The 23,792-nt window shown below is 37.6% G+C and overlaps 1 protein-coding gene across 1 annotated transcript in view; it reads left to right on the forward strand.

The window, feature by feature from the left end:
* The window catches only part of LOC137261204 (inactive phospholipase C-like protein 2), a 205,499-nt gene that overhangs the window by 172,941 nt on the left and 8,766 nt on the right, over positions 1 to 23,792 (forward strand). Inside the window, exons 11-19 of the mRNA XM_067798913.1 lie at positions 471 to 591; positions 13,070 to 13,238; positions 17,388 to 17,483; positions 18,518 to 18,620; positions 19,877 to 20,056; positions 21,303 to 21,481; positions 21,964 to 22,102; positions 22,553 to 22,699; positions 23,087 to 23,184. Coding sequence (XP_067655014.1) covers positions 471 to 591; positions 13,070 to 13,238; positions 17,388 to 17,483; positions 18,518 to 18,620; positions 19,877 to 20,056; positions 21,303 to 21,481; positions 21,964 to 22,102; positions 22,553 to 22,699; positions 23,087 to 23,184 — 1,232 coding nt within the window. The remainder of the gene's footprint in view (positions 1 to 470; positions 592 to 13,069; positions 13,239 to 17,387; positions 17,484 to 18,517; positions 18,621 to 19,876; positions 20,057 to 21,302; positions 21,482 to 21,963; positions 22,103 to 22,552; positions 22,700 to 23,086; positions 23,185 to 23,792) is intronic.

The raw sequence follows: 23,792 nt of genomic DNA on the forward strand, positions 1-23,792 counted from the left end.
TTTTGACCATATTGTAAATTGTCTTTGAATGTATTTATATGACATTGTTTCCGGTTTAAGCTTGATATAAGTTGCATCATAATTAAGGTCTTTGATGGTAGTAGATGTTTTTTACAGTCAGCTGTAAAGTACTAACTTGACAAACATTTCTGTCCGTGTGTCTGTGTGTGTGCACAACCATGAGTGTATGCTCTACAAAGTGGCCAGAGTGATACAACAATAGCACAATAGTAAGCTAATGTTAAGCAATGGTCTTCTTACCACTATGACCAGTTGGTGTCAACATCACCACCTGCACCTAAGAGTTCTTCCGCATTGTTGATGTGGGACAGTGGAGTAGTAAGATGGTGAAGTTTTGCTCATCACGCCAAAGACCTGGGTTTGATTCAACACATGGGTACAATGTGGAAATTTAAGTGGCGTAATAATTAAACTCACTCTATCACATGTTGTACTGATGTTGTTTCCAGTTGATTGCTGGGATGGTCCAAACGATGAACCTGTCATCTACCATGGACACACTCTCACTTCCAAGATCTCCTTCAAGGCCGTCATAGAGGCAATACGAGACTACGCATTTGTTAAGTCTGAGTGAGTACTATATTAATGCCCATTTCACTGCACAAACTCAGTGACTTGTGAAACCTTGTAACATCACCGAAGACATGATGGTCCAAAATATCAGTGTTCCCATTCTCTGGTAATTACCAGGTTTTTACCGATAAAAATTGTGATGATCCGTATTTTCATTTGCTGTCTGTAGCTGCTGGTACATTTTGCCTTTCAAAGGTATATTTAATAAAATTGCAGTTAAAAACGTCTTGGCACATCTAAATATAGACTCTAGTACACTGCACATATGCAGATCAAGCCATGCCATGTAATTACCTGATACAGATATTCGCACACTGCCATGCCCTGTTAACTATTTGTACCCGTAGCACGTGGTAATCATTGGGTGCATAGGGAAAAAAAAAGGCTTCCAGTAGTAAAAAATAACATCATACACTGACAGGGTTCTTTTTGGGGACAAATAAGCAAATATAAGTGAAACATCTAATCCAGTGGTTAAGGATACAGAAAATATGGCGATGTGCTTCCATTTGTGACATGTCTTAATATCCCTGTTCTTTTATATTTTGTCATATTAATGTAATCAGAAAATTATGATTAAAAAGATGCCTTAAATAATATGTATGGTGGCCCATTTTACAATATCAGTGGCTTTCCACTCACTAACATAACACAATAATGGAAAATACCTCCATTTTTTAAGCTTCTTATGAATAACATGTAAGGCGATAGCAGGTATCGTTCAGAAGCTCTGAACATCAACAATATTGCTGTACCCTTGCTGAGTATAATTTGACAATTGTAAGAAGCATTTTTTTAATATAAAAATTGGTTTCTAATGAAACTTTTTTGACACAGTCTGCTATAGGAATTTTGATTGGCCAAAAGTAATGGATACTGTCCTCGTAAATGAAAACTTTCAGATTTAGACAAAAGTTTGGGGTGAGATAATGTTATTGTGAACACATTAAGCAAGAAATCACTATCTATTTGTAAATTATTGGACTTATTGGAAGTATTGTGCTATCTTATGACCTGTCACAAATATGCTACATGCATGTTTTTGCATTAAACATCTTGTCTGATAAAGATTGATGTGACAAAAGGCAACATGTCATTTGTCAGTGACTTGACTTACATTACATGATCACACAAAAGTGTGGACATAGTAATTTATATGTACCTTTGACAACTTTTATGAATACTGTTAATGTTATGCATCAGTTTATTCAATTAATTTAATGACATTCTGAACACATTTATTGAATGTAGCTGGACTGCTTGAAATTGTTTTTTGATTGTCTCAGCATGGCACCAAATCGAATCAATAATTGTAATGTAGATCCCATGAACATATTCTTGAAAAACAAGCAGCACACTTTGCAGCACATTTATTGACAGTATTTCGTCATGAATACTGATTACTTTGTCCGTGTCTAAAAACTAATCCCTCTGTAATTTTCGAACTAAGTCGTATAAGCCGCTGGTAAATTTCAAAACCACCAGGAACACTGAATATGTTATGTTGATGAAACCAGATCCTGATAGCTATAGCGCCTCATATTCTGTAGTAACAGTCATTTACTTAGGTATAAACCTGTGTTTTGAAATTCGAGTAAACCTGTTACCTCAGACTCAGTACCTCTCTATTATAACCTGGAACTAAGCTCTTTAGCTTTTTTCATGTATTTTACAATAATTACATCTGAATATATGCAAACAGAATATCAAGCTTTCACCCTCTTGGCCTTCACCACCCTCTCTCTCTATTTGGGTTCATTATGCAACTTCACACTTGTTTTATTCTTTTTGTGTTCATCAGTCATTCATTTAATTTCTACCCATGGAAATCTAGATTACAGTTCTTTTTCAGCCACTCAATTTTGAAAGGTGACTAACGTGATTGGTTGACTTGGCATGCAGACTTGGTTGATGCATGTCATCATATCAACATCGAATAATGCTCGATGCAAATCACATTGCCACATTGATTAACAATGGCAACAAACATTTCAAGTTGCCATTGACAATTATATATTCCTATTACCATTAGGGTACTCTCAGAACTCTGCGCACTAGTCAACAAATATCTACAGTATACATCATATTCAAAAGAAAATATGACACATCTACATTTCACGAGTATGTTAAAGGTTACCATGACATTTTACTTCAATGTGAGTTACCTGAAGAATCGGTTAATGTAAAGTTTCATGACTGAAGAGGAAAGGAAAGCAATCCTCGGTCACAGACTTGACAGTGTTTTCCAAAAAGCTGAACAATGACCATAACTTTAGAGTAACTTTAACTGTATATTTAGAAAAAGTATCTAACAAATTTAATGACAGTGCATCAGTGTATTTCAGGAATTTGTAACCATATGTAACACTTTTTCTGTCTTGTGACATTGACCGTTGATCTTTCCATGATTTATGCAGAATCTAACAGAGCTATGTGGAAGATTTGTGCATAATGTCAGTAGCCTTGGGGTTGTTAGATTCATGAAAACATTTCACAGTTGGGGAAAAGAAAGAACAGTGCTTTCATTACAACTGTTAGATGTCATGACTACAAAATTCAATTACTATCATTTACATTATGTAAACATATGACTCACAGAATTATGTAGGTTCCTATTGAAACATACATGGTGTCTAGTTTGTGTATTTCTGTCACAGTCACTGATCGGTTCTCTCTCTCTCTCTCTTTCGCGCACGCACGCTCACTCACACACACACACACACACACACACAGAGTTTCATTACTGGAAGATTGCGAAATGTGACATTAAATGAAAACCTTTGAGTAAAATACCAGATAACCAAGAGCTATCAAAAGCTCTGGATACTGAAAGTTGTCATGGTTGTTCTCTTATGGTTCTCATCAATCAGAAATTAGATTTTGCAGTAATGTGGATTTTGGAGATGAAAACGTGGAATTTTGATTATTTCCTATCATTATTGATCTCCAGAATTTACACTCCATGAGAATCCTGCCCGACTTAGTACACCCAGCTGATCTGAAGAATTTACTAGTGGCCAGATTGCGTTACATCCCTCCAAGGCTTGTTCTTGTTGGGAGCAACGTCAATTTCCTTATTTTTCACACCAAAATGAGCAAATTAGTCCTTTTGATGTGACATGGATGCTATGTCATAGCTGCCATTTTGGTTTGATGCCTCTCTTCTGCTAATCAATTCCATTCAGAATTTGTAGAACGTTCCCTACTCCTAAATGCAATTTCTACCTCTCTTGGCAGGATTGGAGCAGACTGCCCAGTTTTTGTTCGATAGTGCAGGCTCATGTGGCTGGTATTTTCAGATGCTGTTCTTTTTAAATAAAAAGAAAGCTAGAAAAAAAGGGAAATTGAACAAATTCCAGCATTATTGAAATGAAAAAAAAGCTTTAATCATTCAAACGTGTTTGGGACTTGGAGAATGATTAAGTGTAGTATTTTTTATTAAATATTTTAAAATTACGTTGGTGAAGCAGATGGCTTTTTGTTGAAGAGCGAAAAGGATTAATATGTCTCCAGAACTCTTTCCTTTGCAAGAACTTGTCTTCATTAAAACACCTGAATAGGGAGGTACAATGGGTGACAAGTGGTTAAAGCATTTTCTCATCATGCTGAAGATCATTTCTAGTGTCACCTGCTACTATAGCTGGAATGTGCCAAAGGTGGCGTTAAACTAAACTCAGTCACTAGCTCTGAATATTAGCTGATGTGTGCTAGGTAATATGAGTAAGATGACTTTTAGTGGTAGTGGAATGTGCCAAAGGTGGCGTTAAACTAAACTCAGTCACTCGCTCTGAATATTAACTGATGTGTGCTAGGTAATATGAGTAAGATGACTTTTAGTGGTAGTGGCGTCATGATGAATATTGACAGAAATTAAGTATGAAGTGGTTTGAACAGTATTCCAGTTGTACCACTGTATGTCAGAATGTGTGATGACAGGCTGAAATGAGAGCATGCAGTGTCTCAGACATTTACCACTTTTGCAAGTGCAGTGTGAGTACAGTCGTATTGCAGACAGACCATGAAGTACCAGTAGGCAAATGGGATTCAAACTCATAATTGTTAGTGCCTGCCAAAAGCATGTAATTCTTCACAGCAAACTGCAGTGCCTTTGATGACCAGGTAGAAACAAATCTACCCAATGTAGCCCATGCAAGTGTAGAATGTATGGCAGATGTATTTGATTATACATACCTGAAACAAATCTACCCAATGTAGCCCATGCAAGTGTAGAATTAATGGCAGGTGTATTTGATTATACATACCCTGAAACAAATCTACCCAATGTAGGTAGTCCATACAAGTCTAGAATGTTTGGCAAGTCTAGTCGGTTATACAAACCCTGAAACAAATCTACCCAATGTAGTCCATGCAAGTCTAGTCAGTTATACAGACCCTGAAACAAATCTACCCAATGTAGTCCATGCAAGTCTAGAATGTTTGGAAAGTCTAATTGGTGATACAAACCCTGAAACAAATCTACCCAATGTAGTCCATGCAAGTCTAGAATGTTTGGCAAGTCTAGTCGGTTATACAAACCCTGAAACAAATCGACCCAATGTAGTCCATGCAACTCTAGAATGTTTGGCAAGTCTAGTCAGTTATACAAACCCTGAAACAAATCTACCCAATGTAGCCCACGCACGTGTAGACTGTTTGGCAAGTCTAGTCAGTTATACAAACCCTGAAACAAATCTACCCAATGTAGCCCATGCAAGTGTAGAATGTATGGCAGGTGTATTTGATTATACATACCCTGAAACAAATCTACCCAATGTAGGTAGTCCATACAAGTCTAGAATGTTTGGAAAGTCTAGTCAGTTATACAAACCCTGAAACAAATCTACCCAATGTAGCCCATGCAAGTCTAGAATGTATGGCAGGTGTATTTGATTATACATACCCTGAAACAAATCTACCCAATGTAGGTAGTCCATACAAGTCTAGAATGTTTGGAAAGTCTAGTCAGTTATACAAACCCTGAAACAAATCTACCCAATGTAGCCCACGCACGTGTAGAATGTTTGGCAAGTCTAGTCAGTTATACAAACCCTGAAACAAATCTACCCAATGTAGTCCATGCAACTCTAGAATGTTTGGCAAGTTATACAGACCCTGACACAAATCTTCCCAGTGTGTAGTCCATGCAAGTTAGGAATATGTGTTAAGTCTATTCAGTGATACAAACCCCGAAACAAATCAACCTATGTAAGTATAAAATGTTTGGCAGGTCTAGATTACCACAGTCTCTGAAAATGAAGAAAGTTTCAGGGCTTCTTTTTGTTGTATTTTATGTTAATTAAAAACAATTTTGATAGCGTAACTGTTAGTCAGATGGCCTAGATTTTCGAAGCTCTCTTAGCGCTATGATAGTCAAAACCATGTTAATGTATGGCACTTACGACTGTCTTAGCGTTAAAAGAGCTTAAAAAACTACGCCCAGGCTACCTTTTCCCCACTGATATTAAGTTCTGTGTTTGAAGTCAATTTTTTACCTGAATAAATGAAGACAGACTGCATGTTTGAGGAAGCTTGATGTGCACATCCGGTCTACTAGTCTGTCGTACAGACCCTGAAGTATAAATATCCAAGAAAGTCCACGCAAGTCTAGAAAATGTGGCAAGTCTAGATTTCCAAATGAAGAAAGTCTCAGGGCTCCATTTCATTATATTATTTTTTTACACTATGGACGTTTTTTCAGTAAAATATGTTCATTTCAGAGACTAGCTGTTAGTCTACCAGTCTACTTGATTGTAGAAGACATTATAGTCTTGCCGTCAGAATACAATGTTAGAGATGAAGCCTTTTCATCTAACTGAATCTGTCCCTTTTTGAAGCCACACGTTTTTGGCTAGATATTACTGTTCTCGACAATGTGAGGGGATTTTTTTTATTCTCTGCGTGTGTGGAAAACAAAATGGGAGAAAAGTTTCCCAGCACTGATGCTACACAAACTCAACACAGACAATGAAACTTATCCCAATAATGTTCAAACTTATCCATATGTAGTGTTGTCACATTTATCTTAACAGAATGTGCAGTTCTGTCCCAGTAGTGTTCACACTTACCAGAATAGTGTTAGAATAAGACGTGCCTCAATAATGTGCAGACTTATCCCATTAAAGTGTTCCGATTTCATAGAATAGTGTGCAGACTTGTCCCAATTGAGTTCAGACTTACCAGAATAGTTTTCACACTTATCGCAATAAAGTGATATATCAGAATAGGGTGTTCAGACATCTCCGTATAGAGTATTTAGATTTATTCCATTGTGTTCAGTTTTCCCAACACCATGTGCTGACTTATCCCAGTAGTGCCCAGACTTATCAAGCTGTTGTGTTCAGATGTATCCCAGTAGAGTGTTCAGACTTATCCTAATAGTTTCAGATTTATCCTGATGTAGTGTTCACACATGTCCCAGTACATTGTATAGACGTCTCCCAGTAGTGTTGATTTACCTAGTAATGTTGAAACTTATCAGAATAGAGTGTTTCTACATATCTCATTGTGGTGTTCAGACTTATCCCAGTAAAATGTTCAGAATCTTTTATCCTAGTGTAGTGTTCAGGTTCATTCAAATATTACTGAATTAATATGACCCCATTCTCGAAACAAACTGAAGTCTGAGTTTTGCTCAAATTTTAGCAAAATCAGGAACATACATTTTCCAGAATGAGTGGAAATCGGTATCAAACTTTAACTACGTAAACGATCAGAGTTTGTTCCACAGATTTCTATATTTGCTGTTTGGACTTTTATATTTTAAAAAATGTAGTTGAGTTAAAAATTCAGCAGTTTCAAATTGTCAAACTCAGTTTGAGATTTGAGTAATAACTGAAGTTTGTTTCGAGAAATCAGGGCCTGAGTCTTAGACTTAGGCAACCATTCCCCCACTTGATGTGATTCAGCATGGACTGTTTTGTGTCAGCTATTTCCATAATATTCAAATTGTTCCTATGTCAAGTTTCTTCTCTTTTATTTTTTTGAGAGGATATTTCTCAAGGATTTTCCCTTCCCCAGTTCAGATTTTCCGATTTCAGTTTTCTGATCTCTAATATTTTTTCCATGCCATTTCAGAATGCTTCTGCATTTGTGTTTTTTTGTACAAGTTTCCTCTTTGTAGGTGGTACCGCAATTACAAACCTACCTCTTTCAATGATTTCCATTTTCTTGGCATTGAAGATTTTCCTTAGATTATTATCACCAAGAATGGCTAGTGTAGTGTCGAATAACATTGACTTCATTCATGCTATGACGCCACATAACAATTAAACAATCAAACCTGCCACAAATTAGGAAACGTGCCACAGATCTGAGTCCTACATATATGTTGATGACAAATTCATTAGTTTGAGACAAAACAAGCAGTTCCTAATTATGACATATAAAGAGTTGTATAAAGCCAGCAATTGAATGTTATTACATAATTCAAAGGTATATATCCCCCATATTCCTGAAATGACTTGTTCATTTCTTGAGGATTACAAATGTTTTCCAGTAAAACAAGGTGGAAACCTACTAGTTCACTGCTTTGTCCATCTGCTCAATAACGGTTAGCAGTGATTAGATGTGACGTTTTATTATGCCAAGTCAGCAGGTATAAGTTGTATTGCTATTTGATATTGGTGGTGTCATAAAGACTGCCTCAGGAATCAGCCCCCAGACTTCTCTATTATATACTTTGTCAGGCTCACCACCAGTCAAAATACATTCTTGTCTTTTATGTGACCACACAGTATTCTGAAGGATTAGATCAGGCACCTAGATTGCTTTTGGGTCCCAATAATCCCCTATTAATCATCCTATCAGCACCTTCAGCTTTTAAGGACGATAATTTAACAGGGTCAATAAGATCGGTGAAAAGATGAAGCTGTAACAGGTTTCAGGTTGATGTGCACGACATGTGCAGCATAAAATGTGTTTGGAATAATGAGTGTTGCTGATGGCTTGTGAAGAGGTGTGGCCTTTATGGAACTGGCTGACCTGATGGGGCCAGTATCTGTAGTATTTCTTAACCTTTGAGGGGAGCTGGGAGAAGAGTAGGGCATGCCCTTCTATAACCTGTATAGCCTCTATTGTAGTAGAAGTATGCTTCAGTGTTTGTTGGACAATCTATAAATAGCAGAACCAGCAGGAGCCTGCGAGTGAAGAACTGTATATAGTCACGGACTTCACATATATTGGTTTAAGCTTGTGTTGTCGTAGTCATATTTAAGTACTGAAACCTGTGATGGTTTGGGTTAGAATTTGTCATCAGCGACCCATGCTTGTCATAAGAGGCAACTAAGTGGATCAGATGGTCAGACTCACTGACTTGACACATGTCATCGTATCCCAATTGAGTGCTCATGATGTTGATCACTTGATTGTTTGGTACAGACTCAGTTATTTATAGACCGATGCCATACTTGCTGGAATATTGAAGAATAGCAGAATTAATAATTAACAAAAACCTATACCTCAGTTAACGGACTTATGTGTGGCCTATTTAGGTTTATTGTTTATATACATTTGGACCAGTCCATTTTTTCTGTTTTCAGAACGGAACTCCTTAGCCATTGAATATGTCTTTAAGTGGTATTTAGAAGTGTTACACAATAGGGGAGAAGTTTAAAAATGTCAAATTCTGTAATGTGAGGAACACAACATGACATTGATACACTTTCCCCTTGTTGAATTCGACCATTGTGTTGAAACTTGCTACACAGGTCGGTCTAGTGGTTTGGTTGGTGCCTGTTAAATATAAGCAGTCAGATTCAGTTGGTGAACTGCACAGGACAGAGGTGCTATGTCATCTCCTTTTAACTATTGTTGTACCTCAATGGAGTAGATCAGTGGTAATATCTACTGGTATGTAGTGCTGGAATGATTAATTGTTGTTAATCATCCGATCCAAGTCAAAATCAATCATTGTAGATTACTAATGAACTGCAGATCGATTAATTGGAAAAAAGTGGTTTACTTTTATTCTGTCTAGTCGTGTTTTCTTTTACCTGGCAATATGGGCCCCATTCCTAAAAGTGATCGTAGGGCTATGGTGATCATATCTCTTATACTTTGACATTTACTTAGACTGTGGTAACGACTGCGATCGCTTTTGGCCACGGAGCCCTAGTCACCATTGCTTGTTTACTTCTTAAACTGGAAGTCAGTCAGTTTCAATGCTAGATGTATTTAAATTTGGGTGACCTTTCCCAAAAAGGTCACAACATCATTGAAATACTATGAGATTATAACTGATTCCAGAGATATCCAGTCCAAACATAATGACTGTATTGTGAATAAGGTTTTACTTACTTTTCTCTTTTTCAGAGAGAGAAAAGTGCAGGGTCAAATACATTGTTTCCATTGACGACAAGACTATACACGAAAAACTAAAAGTATTCAGTTTGTGAAACACAAATCTACTAGACTGTCTTATTATATTATGATAAAAATAATCAAGTTTCAGTGCATTAAATTTCAGAAACACAATCAGTGTGCCACAATATAAGTTAAATATGAAGTTAAGCAATAGAATATTGTCTTTAGGAAAATATAAAAATACCATCTTCTCAACGGGAATCGGTTCTAGCATCTTTATTTGTAAGTTTACAAAGTTACAATTCTAAATACAGCAAATATCTATCAAAATGAAAACGACATCTATTTATAAAGAAATCATAATTTGTCCTTTAAAATATCAATTTACAAAACAAACATTTCTTCTAAAACATCCACTTTTTTTCAAGTTCATTTGTCGAGCAGGCCGCATGAAAACGAATTAATATTCATGAGCAAAAGCTGTGCCAACCTTATTCACCCAATCATGCAGCCATACGTCACAATGCGACCCAGACATTACAAGTTAGCCATTTTCTAATTGGCTGAAAGGTGAATTCCTTGAATTGATCTTTGGTATTTGCATACAAGCACATGACAAACTTCATGCACTCACCATGTTCCATCCTTCAAATTTCGCAACCAGACGCTGAAACTGATACCGGTATATCAGGTTAGCAATATATATATATTGGCTGAAAGAAAATTCCTTGACTTGCACCAGCACACAAACGTGTGGGTGGCTGAAATATCGAGTTGTTTCGGTGTCATGACTGCTGTAGAACATGCTGATAAAATGCTTAATTAGAGTACTTCACAGAGTAGATTTTTCTATTTCAACATTAAGAGAACATCTTTGTTCACCCTTCAACAACAACACAAAACAAAAAGACAGATGTTTATTGTTTTTCGTGATGATCCAACAACGCTGCAAGTGTCAGTAGCTTGTTAGCGTTAACAATTGACAACCTGACATTGTTGGCTGACATTGGTGTTTGACAATGAAATAAAAGTACAAACAATTATAATCGCTCAATTATCGTTCAGACAGATGCGATTATCCATATGACAATATGTAGCGATAGCCAGCTCTACTGGTATGGCACACCTATCAACTTGTATTTGTTTGTTACATGATGCCAACCTGTAAAAAAAATTAAGCTGGTCTGACCAGGCAGTCCAGTGATTCATGTTTTCAAAAATGGTCTGTGCCATGGGAGTTTGACGAACCCCCAATCCAACTCATGAGATCTACCTACTGGTGACATTAAGTCACCTATAGTGGCAAACATGTTTATCTTACCTTGCATGTAAATGTCGTTTGGCTAAGCGATTGGCTGAGCACTCCGCTATTATTTTCATTGTACCCCACTTACAAGCGAAGTACATTTCAATTTTGCCCCACTGCCAAGGGCAACATATTTGGTACTTCATGGTAGTACTTCTGTATCTTGAAAAACAATGGAAATTAACAATGTTTTGTGAATGCAAATCGATAGAAGGGAGATAGCTCTAAATCTTTTTTTTTTGTGTTGTTTGCAAAATCTAGTGATGGCTACGCAAGAATTTGCCTTACATCCCAATAAAAAAGGTTTTGACAGTATGTTCAAATGTAGTCCCTGTGAATATTGAAAAGGGGAATTACACTATTGTAGCTTTACTAAGACCATACTTGTGGGGAAAACATGCAAGATGCAAGATTCGAATTGTTTGATTCACACAGCTTGGCTGAAGTGTACAATCCAATATCTATGCTTCAAACAGTTCAAAATTAAAATTAAGGTGTTTGGTAAGTTCAATAAGTTGTTCACTGGTCCATTGGGGTCCATGGTTGATGTACCCTCGTGACCAGTGAGCAACTTATTTTGTCCTGGTTACTTCGTGGGTGTTTAACCCAGGATATAGAACAATTGTTTCCCAGAACCAACCTTGTCCATAGTTTGCCCATCCTTGTGATCTTGGCATTGATATTTATGTAACCTAATTCCTGTAACAGAAGAGTTGTAATGAAACAGAAGTAAAGGAATAGGATCTACTATTAAGTTGTATTCTTAGAGGAATATTGATGACACATCATTTTAATCATCTCTTCTTGTAATCGAAAACATGCATCTGTTTTTGTTTTTTGTTCATCTGATGTCACCTTTGAGTATGGAATGATGTCTAATTATCGAGGACAATGAAGAGTCTATAGGGGTTTTTTGTTAGCCTTAGTAATGAACACTGGGAAGATGTAATGAGGACATGATGGACTCAGCTGTAGAGTTTCTCCGTGGCATTGCAATCTGAGGGGAACTAGATTATTGACCATGCTCTATCATGCCCTCCAGTCTCCACATTAAAACAGAGTCTCTAGGAGCATTGACATAAAGAATATACCTCAATCTACACAGCAACATTTTGATTGATATTTGCCAAGGATAAATGAATTCTTGGCAAAACTGACAAGAATACATGCTTCAAAGTGTTTTCATGCTTCAGAGAGAAAACATAGGATCGTGCTTCCCACTTTTCTTCAAAGAAATTGCTTTACTAAGCAGAAATATAGCAAGGATGTATTCAACAAACTTTGATGGTGGAACATAGAAAATGGATTGTTATATATGGATATCTTTGTGGGTGACATTTCGTGTTTTACAACTGAAAAAGTTTAAGGACCTCAAGATTGTGTATATTCTTACAATTAATCTGGTAAGCATTACGGTATAGTAGGGTTAGGAAGAACCTTCAAAGGGGCCTCTTATTTTGGTTCATTATAATGGTAGTGTGTTCAACACATTTTAGCTTGAATGTGAAGCAGGTGTCAGTGACAAAAACCCCAACAGTTCCTTGTATCTGTTAGTTCAGTGTGAGTGTATTCATTATGTATGTTGTTGATTGTATATATGTTGGTTGCTTATTTCTTAAATGCATGAACAAAGATGATTTCAAAGTTTATTTACATACTGAATTCTGTTGATTGAAGAGAGGATAATTATGTTTAGATGTGTATAGATCTTCAGCAATTCTACTTTTATTGATCAAGCATGTTTGCTGCCTGTAAAGTGAAACATCCATGCTCGCTATGATATAACTTGTATTTCAGGTACCCTGTGATATTATCAATAGAAACGACTGCACTGTCAAACAGCTCAATATGATATAACTTGTATTTCAGGTACCCTGTGATATTGTCAATAGAAAACCACTGTACTGTCAAGCAACAGCAAGCTATTGCCCATTACATGAAAACTATACTTGGGGACACGTTGTACACAGAGGCTGCCGATGAAAATCTCGAGCATTTACCTTCACCTGAATTCTTCAAAGGCAAAGTTCTTGTCAAAGTAAGTGTGTTAATTATCACTTGGTGGATTTTCTTGAAAGTATATCTGAGGAAAATTACATACTAGTTTCCATTCTGGTATATGTTGGGGAAAAAAATCGAACAGGATATTGTTGATATGTCTCAAGCACAAAAGTGCTTCAAAAGAAACTGTAGGAAAAACATCAGTTGAAACTAACTGTGAGAATCCTTCTTTACTTTTTGTGAGCACATAGCATATGGTGATTATGATCAAGGGTAAGATGCACTGCAACTGTTTGGAGCTGTTGACGTTTATGGGTAATGCGAAACCTCTATTTGGAAACACTTAAACTGTACCTAGACAATGCTGAGGGTCACATTTAGAAAGAGATGTAATTTTAGGATATCCACTGTCTATTTGCTTTGGTGTGGGAAGAGAAATGCCTTGCCTTGAACAGTCCCTGCTTTAGTCGCATCAGCTTCCACTATAGGGCCTTCCTGTATTGGGCCTTGCACTGTAGGGCCTTATGGTATGAAATGTAGGTGGAAAACATGTAAAAGTCTGTCAGCAGTTTCAACCATATGGCCTTGTACTACGAGGCCTTACATTTATATATCATCTGCAGGAGGAAAGTTGTTGATAGGTCTCTTGTTAGCTTCCTCGATAAAGCCTATCACTATTGGGTCTTCCACTGTTGGGTCTTACTCTATGAGGATTGGCACATACCATGAAAAGGTCTGTCATCACTTTCCATGGTCCTTGTACTAAAGGGACTTACATTTACAATCTCTAGAAGGATACCTTTGGACAGACCTCTTCTATAGGCCATTTCACTATAAGGATTTACAAGTACCTTTTGGTACACACCCGGAATAGGCCTCTATCAAATATTTCTAATGTAATAAACTTTATGTCAAGTGCTGACATAACTTGCCATTTTTATGATGGGGGTGGACAGTCACTCATCGTCTTGTTGTATGCATCTATAAATGTGTTTAAATGTGTTGACACATACAGAACTTATGGATGAATGATCGAGAAAATGGTTGTAGCTGTGTATGATTAGTGAAGGGTTAAGATGGTTTAATCATTTAAATGAGTCCCAAGTGTATTTAATCTTTATGGACAAGAGAGCTAACATACATTATTCTTTATTTCAGTCAGCAAAAATAATCTTGGCATGACACATTAGAAAAACACAAAATATTTAGGGTATTTATACTGGACAGGTTGAAATTATAGTAAAAATTAGACTTTGAAAGTAGCCAGATCCATTGTTCATGTTATCCAAATGAAGGTGAACAGGTGTTCATGAAGCATTAACACAGGTGATCCTGGCAACAGTACTATAACAAATTATGACACAAGAACCCCTTGTTGTCATTGAGGTTGCAACATGAAAAATGCATGCCAGCAGGATGTGACCAATGGGTCATACCGATAAACATGGTGTCACAAATGCCAAAAGACACAGAGTTGCCAGGGTATTTTTTACAATTCTTATGAATACATTACCTGTCTTACGTCAGTATAGATATGGTGTGATTCAGTTGTCATTACACTAAAATATATGCTGTAAGATTTTGAACAATAGTTAATGTTTCATTGTTGCTCTAAATCCTGCATCCTGCTGCTATCACACTCTACGGTCTTCAGATTTTCAACTGAAGTCCTCTTCATTGTTTGCAATCCATAAGAAGTTGTTTCAGTAAAGGTATCTTGCTACCCACAACTCATAAAGATTGTTGGAGGTGGCAAAAAACTCCTATGTGTGCTGGTGTCAGCAGCAACAATATTCTAGTTTGTCAAGCGCATTAGGTCAGTTGTTGTTCCACCATAATTGTACTGTTAGTATAAACACGTACTTGTGTTTCTAGCTATTATTTTGCGGTCTGACTGAAAAAGAATAACATTCTACTGGCATCCATGACATAATTGCCCTGAAACAACATTCACACCTCCATGTCAGCTGAGTTATAAGGCATAAAGATTATATTTTCTTATCACCTCGGTTTACTGCCCATGGAGTAAGCCTGATTTAGCTGTCACCGTTCAAAGTGAATTGTGATCACAATCAATTGGATCCTCTGATTGTGTAATTCATCACATCCACTACAGATATTTATCATTGTAAAACAAGTCGGAAACAGAAGGTTTGAACATCATCTCATCTGTAGCAGGAAGGCTCAAGATCAATATTGCTGGCCAAAAATTACGTTACAACAAAAGTCAGTCTGTAAGTTTTATGTTTAATATACGGTGGATAATTACTTGCTTGTCATCTATGAGGAATTGGCAAATTTGTTTTAGGCGCTATTTTTGGCAAGTGCATTCTCATCTTTTCTGTGGTGAGTGATCAGGCTGTGTTGTCAATGTCGTACAGAGGAATGTTCAATCAATATTGGAGGATAAGCGAGAGACACTTCAGACTTGTTGAGAAAATTTATTCATTTCTTTGGATATTGATCAGATATTGTGAGTGTACCTTTCACCTCAGCCAGTCATATTTTGGCTCCTAAAATTGAATTTGAGGGAGATGAAGTGTGTTGATAAGTTTGTTAAGTTATTAGCCAAATGTGCAATTTTAGCCTTCAAAGATCTTTAATTGCATTTTTGGAGACTGAAGACTACGAAGTCTAAAAATCCTTGTGAATCTAAACTACTGAACCATGATGTGCCACACATGTTTATTAAAGAAGAATTCATTTTATGATTTCAGGTCATTTCTATGTTCCTGACGTACATGTCAACAGGTCCAAAATGTTTGTGTTTGATATGAAACTTTAAACATAAAAATACAGTCCTTTGCTTAGTTTGTGTGAATAATCTGCCAAGTTAGGATAAAAATGTAAGTACTAATTTTCATGGACATAATGAACAGCTAATCACTGGGCTCGGATCAATGCCAGTTGGAGTTCCAGAGGTGTTGCTTGTACCCATGTTGGTGGATTTCCTCATATAAAAAAGTTCAGTGACAAGCATTGCTTTGGGAAATATCTCACATGCAGTGATTTCCCAAACAAACAAATCTGTTGCTATCAATGAAACCATCTCACTCACAAGAAAGACCCTTCATCAGCTCAGGTTTGCATGTCCCATACATCATTACACACGAGGCAGCTATGAAGTATATCCAATTGTCAGGAACTGATCTGGTTCTAACTTTCTTGGTTCTGCCATTGATTATAGTCATGTCCTAGTACCACTTGTGTGGGTGAAATAGGTATGTCCTGATACTTACAGCTGAAGGATTTGATATGATTATACATCTGTATGTGCCTAGGTCCGGATGCATATTATAAGTTGTTCACTGGTCACAAGGGGGCCATGGGCTCATGTACCCTCAAGGTTTGTTTATGTTCCTCAGGCCCGAGGGACCAGTGAACAACGTATTTATCACACCGAACATCTGAATTTTGCCATTTTGCAGACGACACAAGATAAACAGATTTAGAGGTATCTCCCTTCCATCGATTTTTAATCGCAAGGCATCAGTAATTTCCGTGCTTCATGCGTGATTCAATGTTATTCGAGACAAAGAAGTACAACCATGAACCAGAAGAGTTTGGAATTCACAGCAGTGTACATTGAAAATAATACATCGCCTGTAAGTGGGGTACACGGAAAATAATTAAATAGCGCTTAGCCAATCAGAAAGCGACATTCATGTGTGAGGTAAGATAATAGTGCTTACAGCCTGGTCAGGAGCTCAATACAACACCAACACCACCCGTGTGGGTGAAATACAGGTATGTCCTGATACCTCCAACTGAAGGATGAAGTTTACCAGAAATAGGTTCAAATTTCTTATAGACTTTGCATATTTATGTTTCCCAATCGTATCTTTATTTATTGGCATGAATGGTTTAAGTGTTTGGAAATGAAATTGAGTCACTTCAATAGATGTACCAGTAACTGAAATATAACAGCTATGCTATGACCTGACCTGTCAATGACTATTGTAACATCACAGTGAGTTTGATGCCCAGTGGAGTCTGTTTTGGAGTATGTTTGAGACTGGTTATTCTCTGGCATGGTTTTTGTATACTATATGCTGTGTTGGTGTGGACTTTATGACCTGGCTGGCTTCTGACATCGTCCCCTATCTGGACCCCAGATTAACCTCACCTTGCTGGTATCAGTAGATCTAGTTGCCTTGTTCACATGCTTAACTCATGCTTATTGCAGGGTAAAAAACTGCCAATCTCAAGCAGCTCAGTTGAGGGCTATGTCACTGATGAGGATGAAGGTGCCGAACCTGACAAGAAGAAAAATAGTAAACGGGTAAGGTCAAGGTTAAAGATCAGTGTCAAGGAGACGTGGTGAATCCTAGGTAAAAGTTCAAGTTTCAAAGGACTCGGTTATAGTCTGTGACTTAAGCCACCAGTCTGGCAATAGTGTATTGTTAAATGCCACTCAGTGTACAAGAAAATCCTATTTGATAACTATGAAACATAGTAAAATTGAAGCTTTTCGCCACCTTCAGGCTTGTTGACTGGAATGTTTCTTTTTGCAAAGAGTTTGAGAAAACAAAAAAACCATGAAAAAACAAAAATATTTTGTTGTCAGTGAGATCTTGCTAAAAGATTTGAATATTATTTAGTTTCTTTCATATAGTGAAAATTATTATTGTAATAAATCTAGTTTGAATTTAAGTGGTTGTAATGCCATATGTGTAAGCTTTTGGAATCCTGAATACATAGATTTGTGAGATACTTCTATTTATTTGGAGACAATTGCCGATTGCTGTTTGATAAGTGTGTACCTGTTAAGTAGTCACAAGATTCACTTGTGGTGTTTTTGGTCCTTGTCCATGCCAGGATTGGTCTTTAGCAGCCTTGCCACAAACACCATTTTCCATAATGTACAAAATGAAGAACACTATCTAGCATACTGGTAAATAAAGTCAGGGATTGCATTGTTCCCACATGCAGAAATGGCTGAAGTTTAGTGGTTTTTGCCTAGCTTTGTATACTGTGTGAATTCAGCCAGTGAAACATGCAGAGGGACCTACCTGCCTTATGTCAAGTCGCATGCTTCTTCTGCTGTATCATGGAGACTGAAAGGAAAAAGGAACTGCACTGCTTTTGCCAAATTATGCAACCGATTGACTGAACGGCCATGTCTATCTATTGGGCATGCATTTGTTTACCTTGATGGCATTCAGAACATGGCCTGTTGGTAGAAAAATGCATCTTTTCATGGCTGTTTCAATTTTCAGACATGTATGTGTTAGAGCTTTCTCAATCTGTTGGCTGTATGTAGTTGTCTGTGTTTTGGTTATTAGACTGCAGAATCCTTGGATGTTGGTGTTTCAGGAAGGGTCGGTTAAGAAACACAAACTGGTTAAGGAGCTGTCGGACATGGTTGTGTATTGTGTGTCCAAGAGATTTGAAGACTTTCAGGCGTCCCAGCAGAACCGTAAGTACACAAAAGATGTCCTAGAAGGGCCCGGGGTTACAATTGCCCCCAGCTACTTATGTTGGTTGTAAGAAGTGACCAAAAGCTCTTGGTGACTCAGGCGAGTGTGTCCTTTTGTACCCTGATGTACACAATATTCAGCCTGTCATATTGCTTGTAGGGCTATGTATTGGCAAATAGATAGCATTGCAATATACTGTCTGTACTATGATATATTGTGAGCCAACTGTGTGACTGTGATTGACTCTTATTGTACATGCAGATCCTGTTTTCTACATACTAAGGCCCTGAAATAATTATGGCTCTGATTAACATTTATTGTACATGCAGATTCTTTCATATATTTTTTACCCAGTATACCAGTTCTCAGAGTGGTCTGACATGTGTCACTAGAAAAGCATGTTGTGCTCTTCTGGTGTAACAGGTATACGGTAAGGCCCATCATAGGATGAATATTAGAAACCAAACAAGAGCTCAGTGATACCTTTTCCACTAGACAATAGGAAGTAGATGTATTAAACCTTGTTCACTGTTTGTCTCACAATGAACTGTACTATTTTCCCTTTCCCAAGGCCTTTACCTGCTATATGCTACAGATTTCGGAGTCTTAAGTGTTAGTTAAATAGTTCACTTAACTAAGACATGCATAACTTTAAGAGTCCATGTCCTTCCTGTCGTGACTGCTCTAAACATGTCATATTAATCGGGTCATGATAATCTACATAGTATGATGCATTGACACATTACACGTCAGGGCTACTGAGGCCTTCCACAAACTATGAAGAAGTTTTTATCCACAGTATCTTCAAATGTCATCATGTTATGCCAACATCTACATGTGTAACACCACGGAACATGATACTTTGACTTGTAGCAGTATATTATGCTATAGTAGATAGTATTCCTCTGCAAATGGAATGGATAATTCTCTTTTGAAATGGCTCACAGAGTATAGTACAGTTCTACTCAGCGAGTCATGGCAATGCTTGTGAACATGACTATTGCTGCTTTGCAGAGAGATGAAGTCTATATCAGTTTTCACAAATAAATCAACGGCATGTGGATGACTATGTATTTCATATTAATATGGGCAGGTTTTGTGCACAGGTGTGTTGGAAATAAATGAAATACAGCTCACCTCCTTCCACAGTTCTGGACAAGTAGTGGTGTAACACATTTATTCTAATAATTCTCAATCAGATTACAGATTTAATAACATGATTCTTTGAAAATGTCATATGTAATTTATTTTTCAGAGAAGTGCTGGGAGATTTGCTCATACAGCGAGTCCCAGGCTCTGAAGTTGGCAATGTCCTCACCAGAGGAATACGTCAACCACAACAAGCGGTTCCTGTCACGCATCTACCCCAACGGCATGCGTATCGACTCCAGCAACTACAACCCCCAAGATCTCTGGAACTGCGGCTGCCAAATGGGTAAGGGCACTCCCATACAAGCTGTGCATGTGTTATACGTTGTTATGGATAAATGGCGGTAAAGTTGGTGGTACAGTATGCAGCTATTACTCTTTATTCTTGTACTCCTATAAAAAGAGATCAGTTTGCACGAGCATTATTTCTAACTCTCCACTCAGCGCCCAACACCAGGGCCCCAAGGACAAGGTGTTTGTGTTAATCATGCAGTACATGCAGCTGAAGAAGTGCTGTTGTATGAAGGTTGTTGGTTGGCATACATTATCAGGGTGTTTCTGCTCTGAGACTCTGTTAAGACTCACTGGGTCACCATCTTTGGTTGCTCTCTTGAGGAGAGACATACACTCAAATCTCAGTGAGTTGAATTGCTGACCAAGTGATAAATTCGACCTCTTGATATATTCGTGACATTGGTATGTCTGTGATGGTAGAAGAAATGGTTAGGGTCGATAGGTACGTTTACTTATACATAAGAATCAAGACACTGGCAATCAACATTCATGATTTGACTGTACAGTAAAAGCTGTCAAAACCAGCATCTGTCCAATCCAGCAAGTTCTCAACACCGGCATAAAATTTCAGTCCTGTCGGTGGGTTGTACATCCATCATCAGCTGTACAATCCAGCATGTTGTCTGAACTGAATTATTGCTTTAGTCCCAGTGAATGCTGGTTTAGACAGCTTCCACTGTATTGCAGTAATTACTTTTACTCTGTAGCCTTTATTGATGATTTTTGAACCATTTACTAATTATTACAACATTTTGAATTTGTTTACATGTACAACTGTGGAGACTTGAAGGAAAATAGAATTAAGAACCAAGTGGCTCAAAGGGACCAACTAAAGTGTTTGTTGTATGGTAAATTAACACACATAGACTGTACCTCATGGTTGCAGACATGCATGTACCCATGAAGATGCGGGTCAGAATTGGTCCTGAACAACCCATCTAGGGCTGAGTCAGAATTGATGTTCAGGAACCCATGCTTGTCATAAGGGGACACTGACATGATTGGGTGGTCAGACTCGCTGACTTGGTTGACAGATGTCATCGTATCCCAAGTACTCATGATACTGATCACTGTATTGTCTGGCCCAGACCTGATTATTTACTGACTGCCCCCCTGTAGCTGGAATGTTGCTGAGTGTAGCATTAAGCAGCAAACAAACAAACAAACAATTCAAACACTCGCCTCTCCTGAGAATATTTTGATGTATGACATACATAATGTCTGCCTTTCCTCCCCAGTTGCCCTGAACTACCAGACGGCAGGTCTCATGATGGATCTCTATAACGGCTGGTTCCACAAGAATGGAGGCTGTGGCTTTGTACTGAAACCAGCCATCATGCGAGAAGAGATCTCATACTTCAGTGCAAACACCAGGGAGGTCATTCCAGGGGTGTCCCCACAAATACTTCATATAAAGGTGATTATGGTGTCATTACAAGTATTCAGTGTAAAGATGAATAAAGTGACTGAACAAATATCCCGTGTACAGGTCAGTATGGTGACTGAACAAATATCCCGTGTACAGGTCAGTATGGTGACTGAACAAATGATCAGTATGAAGGTAAACTTTGTATCCCTCCAAAATTGTCTTCAAAATGATAAATGTTGTGTCTAAACAAATATTTTGTATAAGATGATACCCACACTGATACTATGGAATGTTTTTATCAAGATGAATACTACTTAGAGAGGTCTTAACAAATATTTCCCCTCAAACTCTTCGGCAAGTATACATATTTTTCATGCTAGTGTTTTGCAATGGTAATTTGACATTAGACAGTAACTAAAAATTTTGCTGCTGATTTAATAATTCAGTAACTGACTTGCAGACACCACACAATAAATCCTTTTTATCGAGACAAATGTGAAAATGACTTCTTCTTTTTTTGTTTCTTCCAGATTATTAGCGGTCAGAACTTCCCCAAGCCTAAGGGTTCTGCAGCTAAAGGGGAGGTGACTGATCCCTATGTTACTATTGAAGTGTTCGGCATTCCGTCGGACTGTGCCGAAGAGAGGACAAAAACTATGCCGCATAATGGTAAGTCTGAACACTTAGTCTCCACTATTTTTGTGTTTTGTGTACCTAGGTCAAATATAGGTGGAAGTGGGTTGATGACAGATTTCAGTAATGGGAACTGAAATGTGCAACAGACATTAAAATATTGAATTCTTAGATTGTGAATGGTAAGAACGTACATGACGTAGTTATTTCAGCATAAAGGTACCTATACCAAATCTGTGATAAATCATTTGATATTTTTTATCCCACCTCACTTGCAAGTTTGGGGTGAAATCCACCTTTTGCTGTGAGAGAAGTCATTTTGAACTTGCCGTCTGCACTGAATATTCACTGCAGGATAGCAATTGTTAGAATGAATTTCTTAAACTGTAAATTAGTCATGTCATGTTTAATTTATACCAGAAAATGGTTTTAAATAAATATCAACCTAATATATGGTTTTGTATGTGTTATTTTGATTGTTTCCAGGGTATAATCCAATCTTTGATGAAAGCTTCGAGTTCCAGATTAACTTGCCAGAGCTGGCTTTGGTGAGATTCACTGTTCTGGATGATGACTATATTGGAGATGAATTCATTGGACAGTTCACAATACCATTTGAGTGCATGCAAACAGGTAAATGTCTTATGTTGAAACATTGCATAGGGATACTATAACCTGCCGGAGGACAGTAACTTAGTGAAAAGTATCTGAGAAAATAATGTGTTTGTTTTTTTCATCCCACTTCATGTCCAAAGATATGATGGATTTATTGCCATTTGTTAGAAACCAGACTGAATATGAACCTAAAGGTGTAGAAGTTAACGTTTTAAGTGCCATTCTCAATCTAAGGGCAACAACTCTTCCCTTGTTCCTGATCACAGCAGAAGGGAGATTTCCATTTAGGTTGTGGGTTCTCATTTGTGACATATCTTGCAACATTCTGCAGCTAGAATAAAAATGTATAATGGTTTTCTAATTGTCAGTTTCTTATTTTTGATTGCTATCCATTCTTTTTCACAGGTTACCGACATATCCAGCTTTTGTCTAACACGGGGTACCCCATTGAAAACTGTACATTATTTGTACATGTAGCAATAACAAACAAGAGAGGTGGTGGGGTGAGTTTGTTTGAGGACCTGGGCTTAATTTTCTAAGCTCTCTAAGCTCTTTAATAGTGGTAAGTGCCTTTCATTAGTGTTAAGAGAGCTTCGAAAATCTGGACCCTTATTATCTGCTATGATATACCCAAACTACTGCTGCCTTCAGTAGGGTTACCAGTCACTAACTCACTCTTTGGCTTAAAACAGTATTTGCTCACTCACTGTGGTGTGAAACATACACTATCAGCAGTGTGAGTATGCATTAAAACAGCATTCACTCATTTCTGTTTAATGTTTCTTTAACTCACACAGTAACCCATGAAGATGCTTGCCATAAGAGGCAACTATGCTTGACATAAGAGGTGTCTCACAGGATTGGGTTGTCACGCTCACTGGCATGATTGACACTCTTCATCGGTTCCTGATAGTGTAGATGGATGTTCATGCTGTTGAACTGGATTGTCCGGTCCAGATTTGATTTGACTGCTGCCATATAGCTGGAATATTGCTGATTGTGGCCTGAAACGAAACGAAACGAAGCTAACTCACTCACTCACTCACTCACTCATATATAGCAACAACTCACTCACTCACATATAAGGCAACAAGCACATATGTCCAAAGCA

The sequence above is a fragment of the Haliotis asinina genome, chromosome 14 (assembly GCF_037392515.1).
Source record: "Haliotis asinina isolate JCU_RB_2024 chromosome 14, JCU_Hal_asi_v2, whole genome shotgun sequence".
In the NCBI taxonomy this organism is placed as follows: Eukaryota; Metazoa; Mollusca; class Gastropoda; order Lepetellida; family Haliotidae; genus Haliotis; species Haliotis asinina.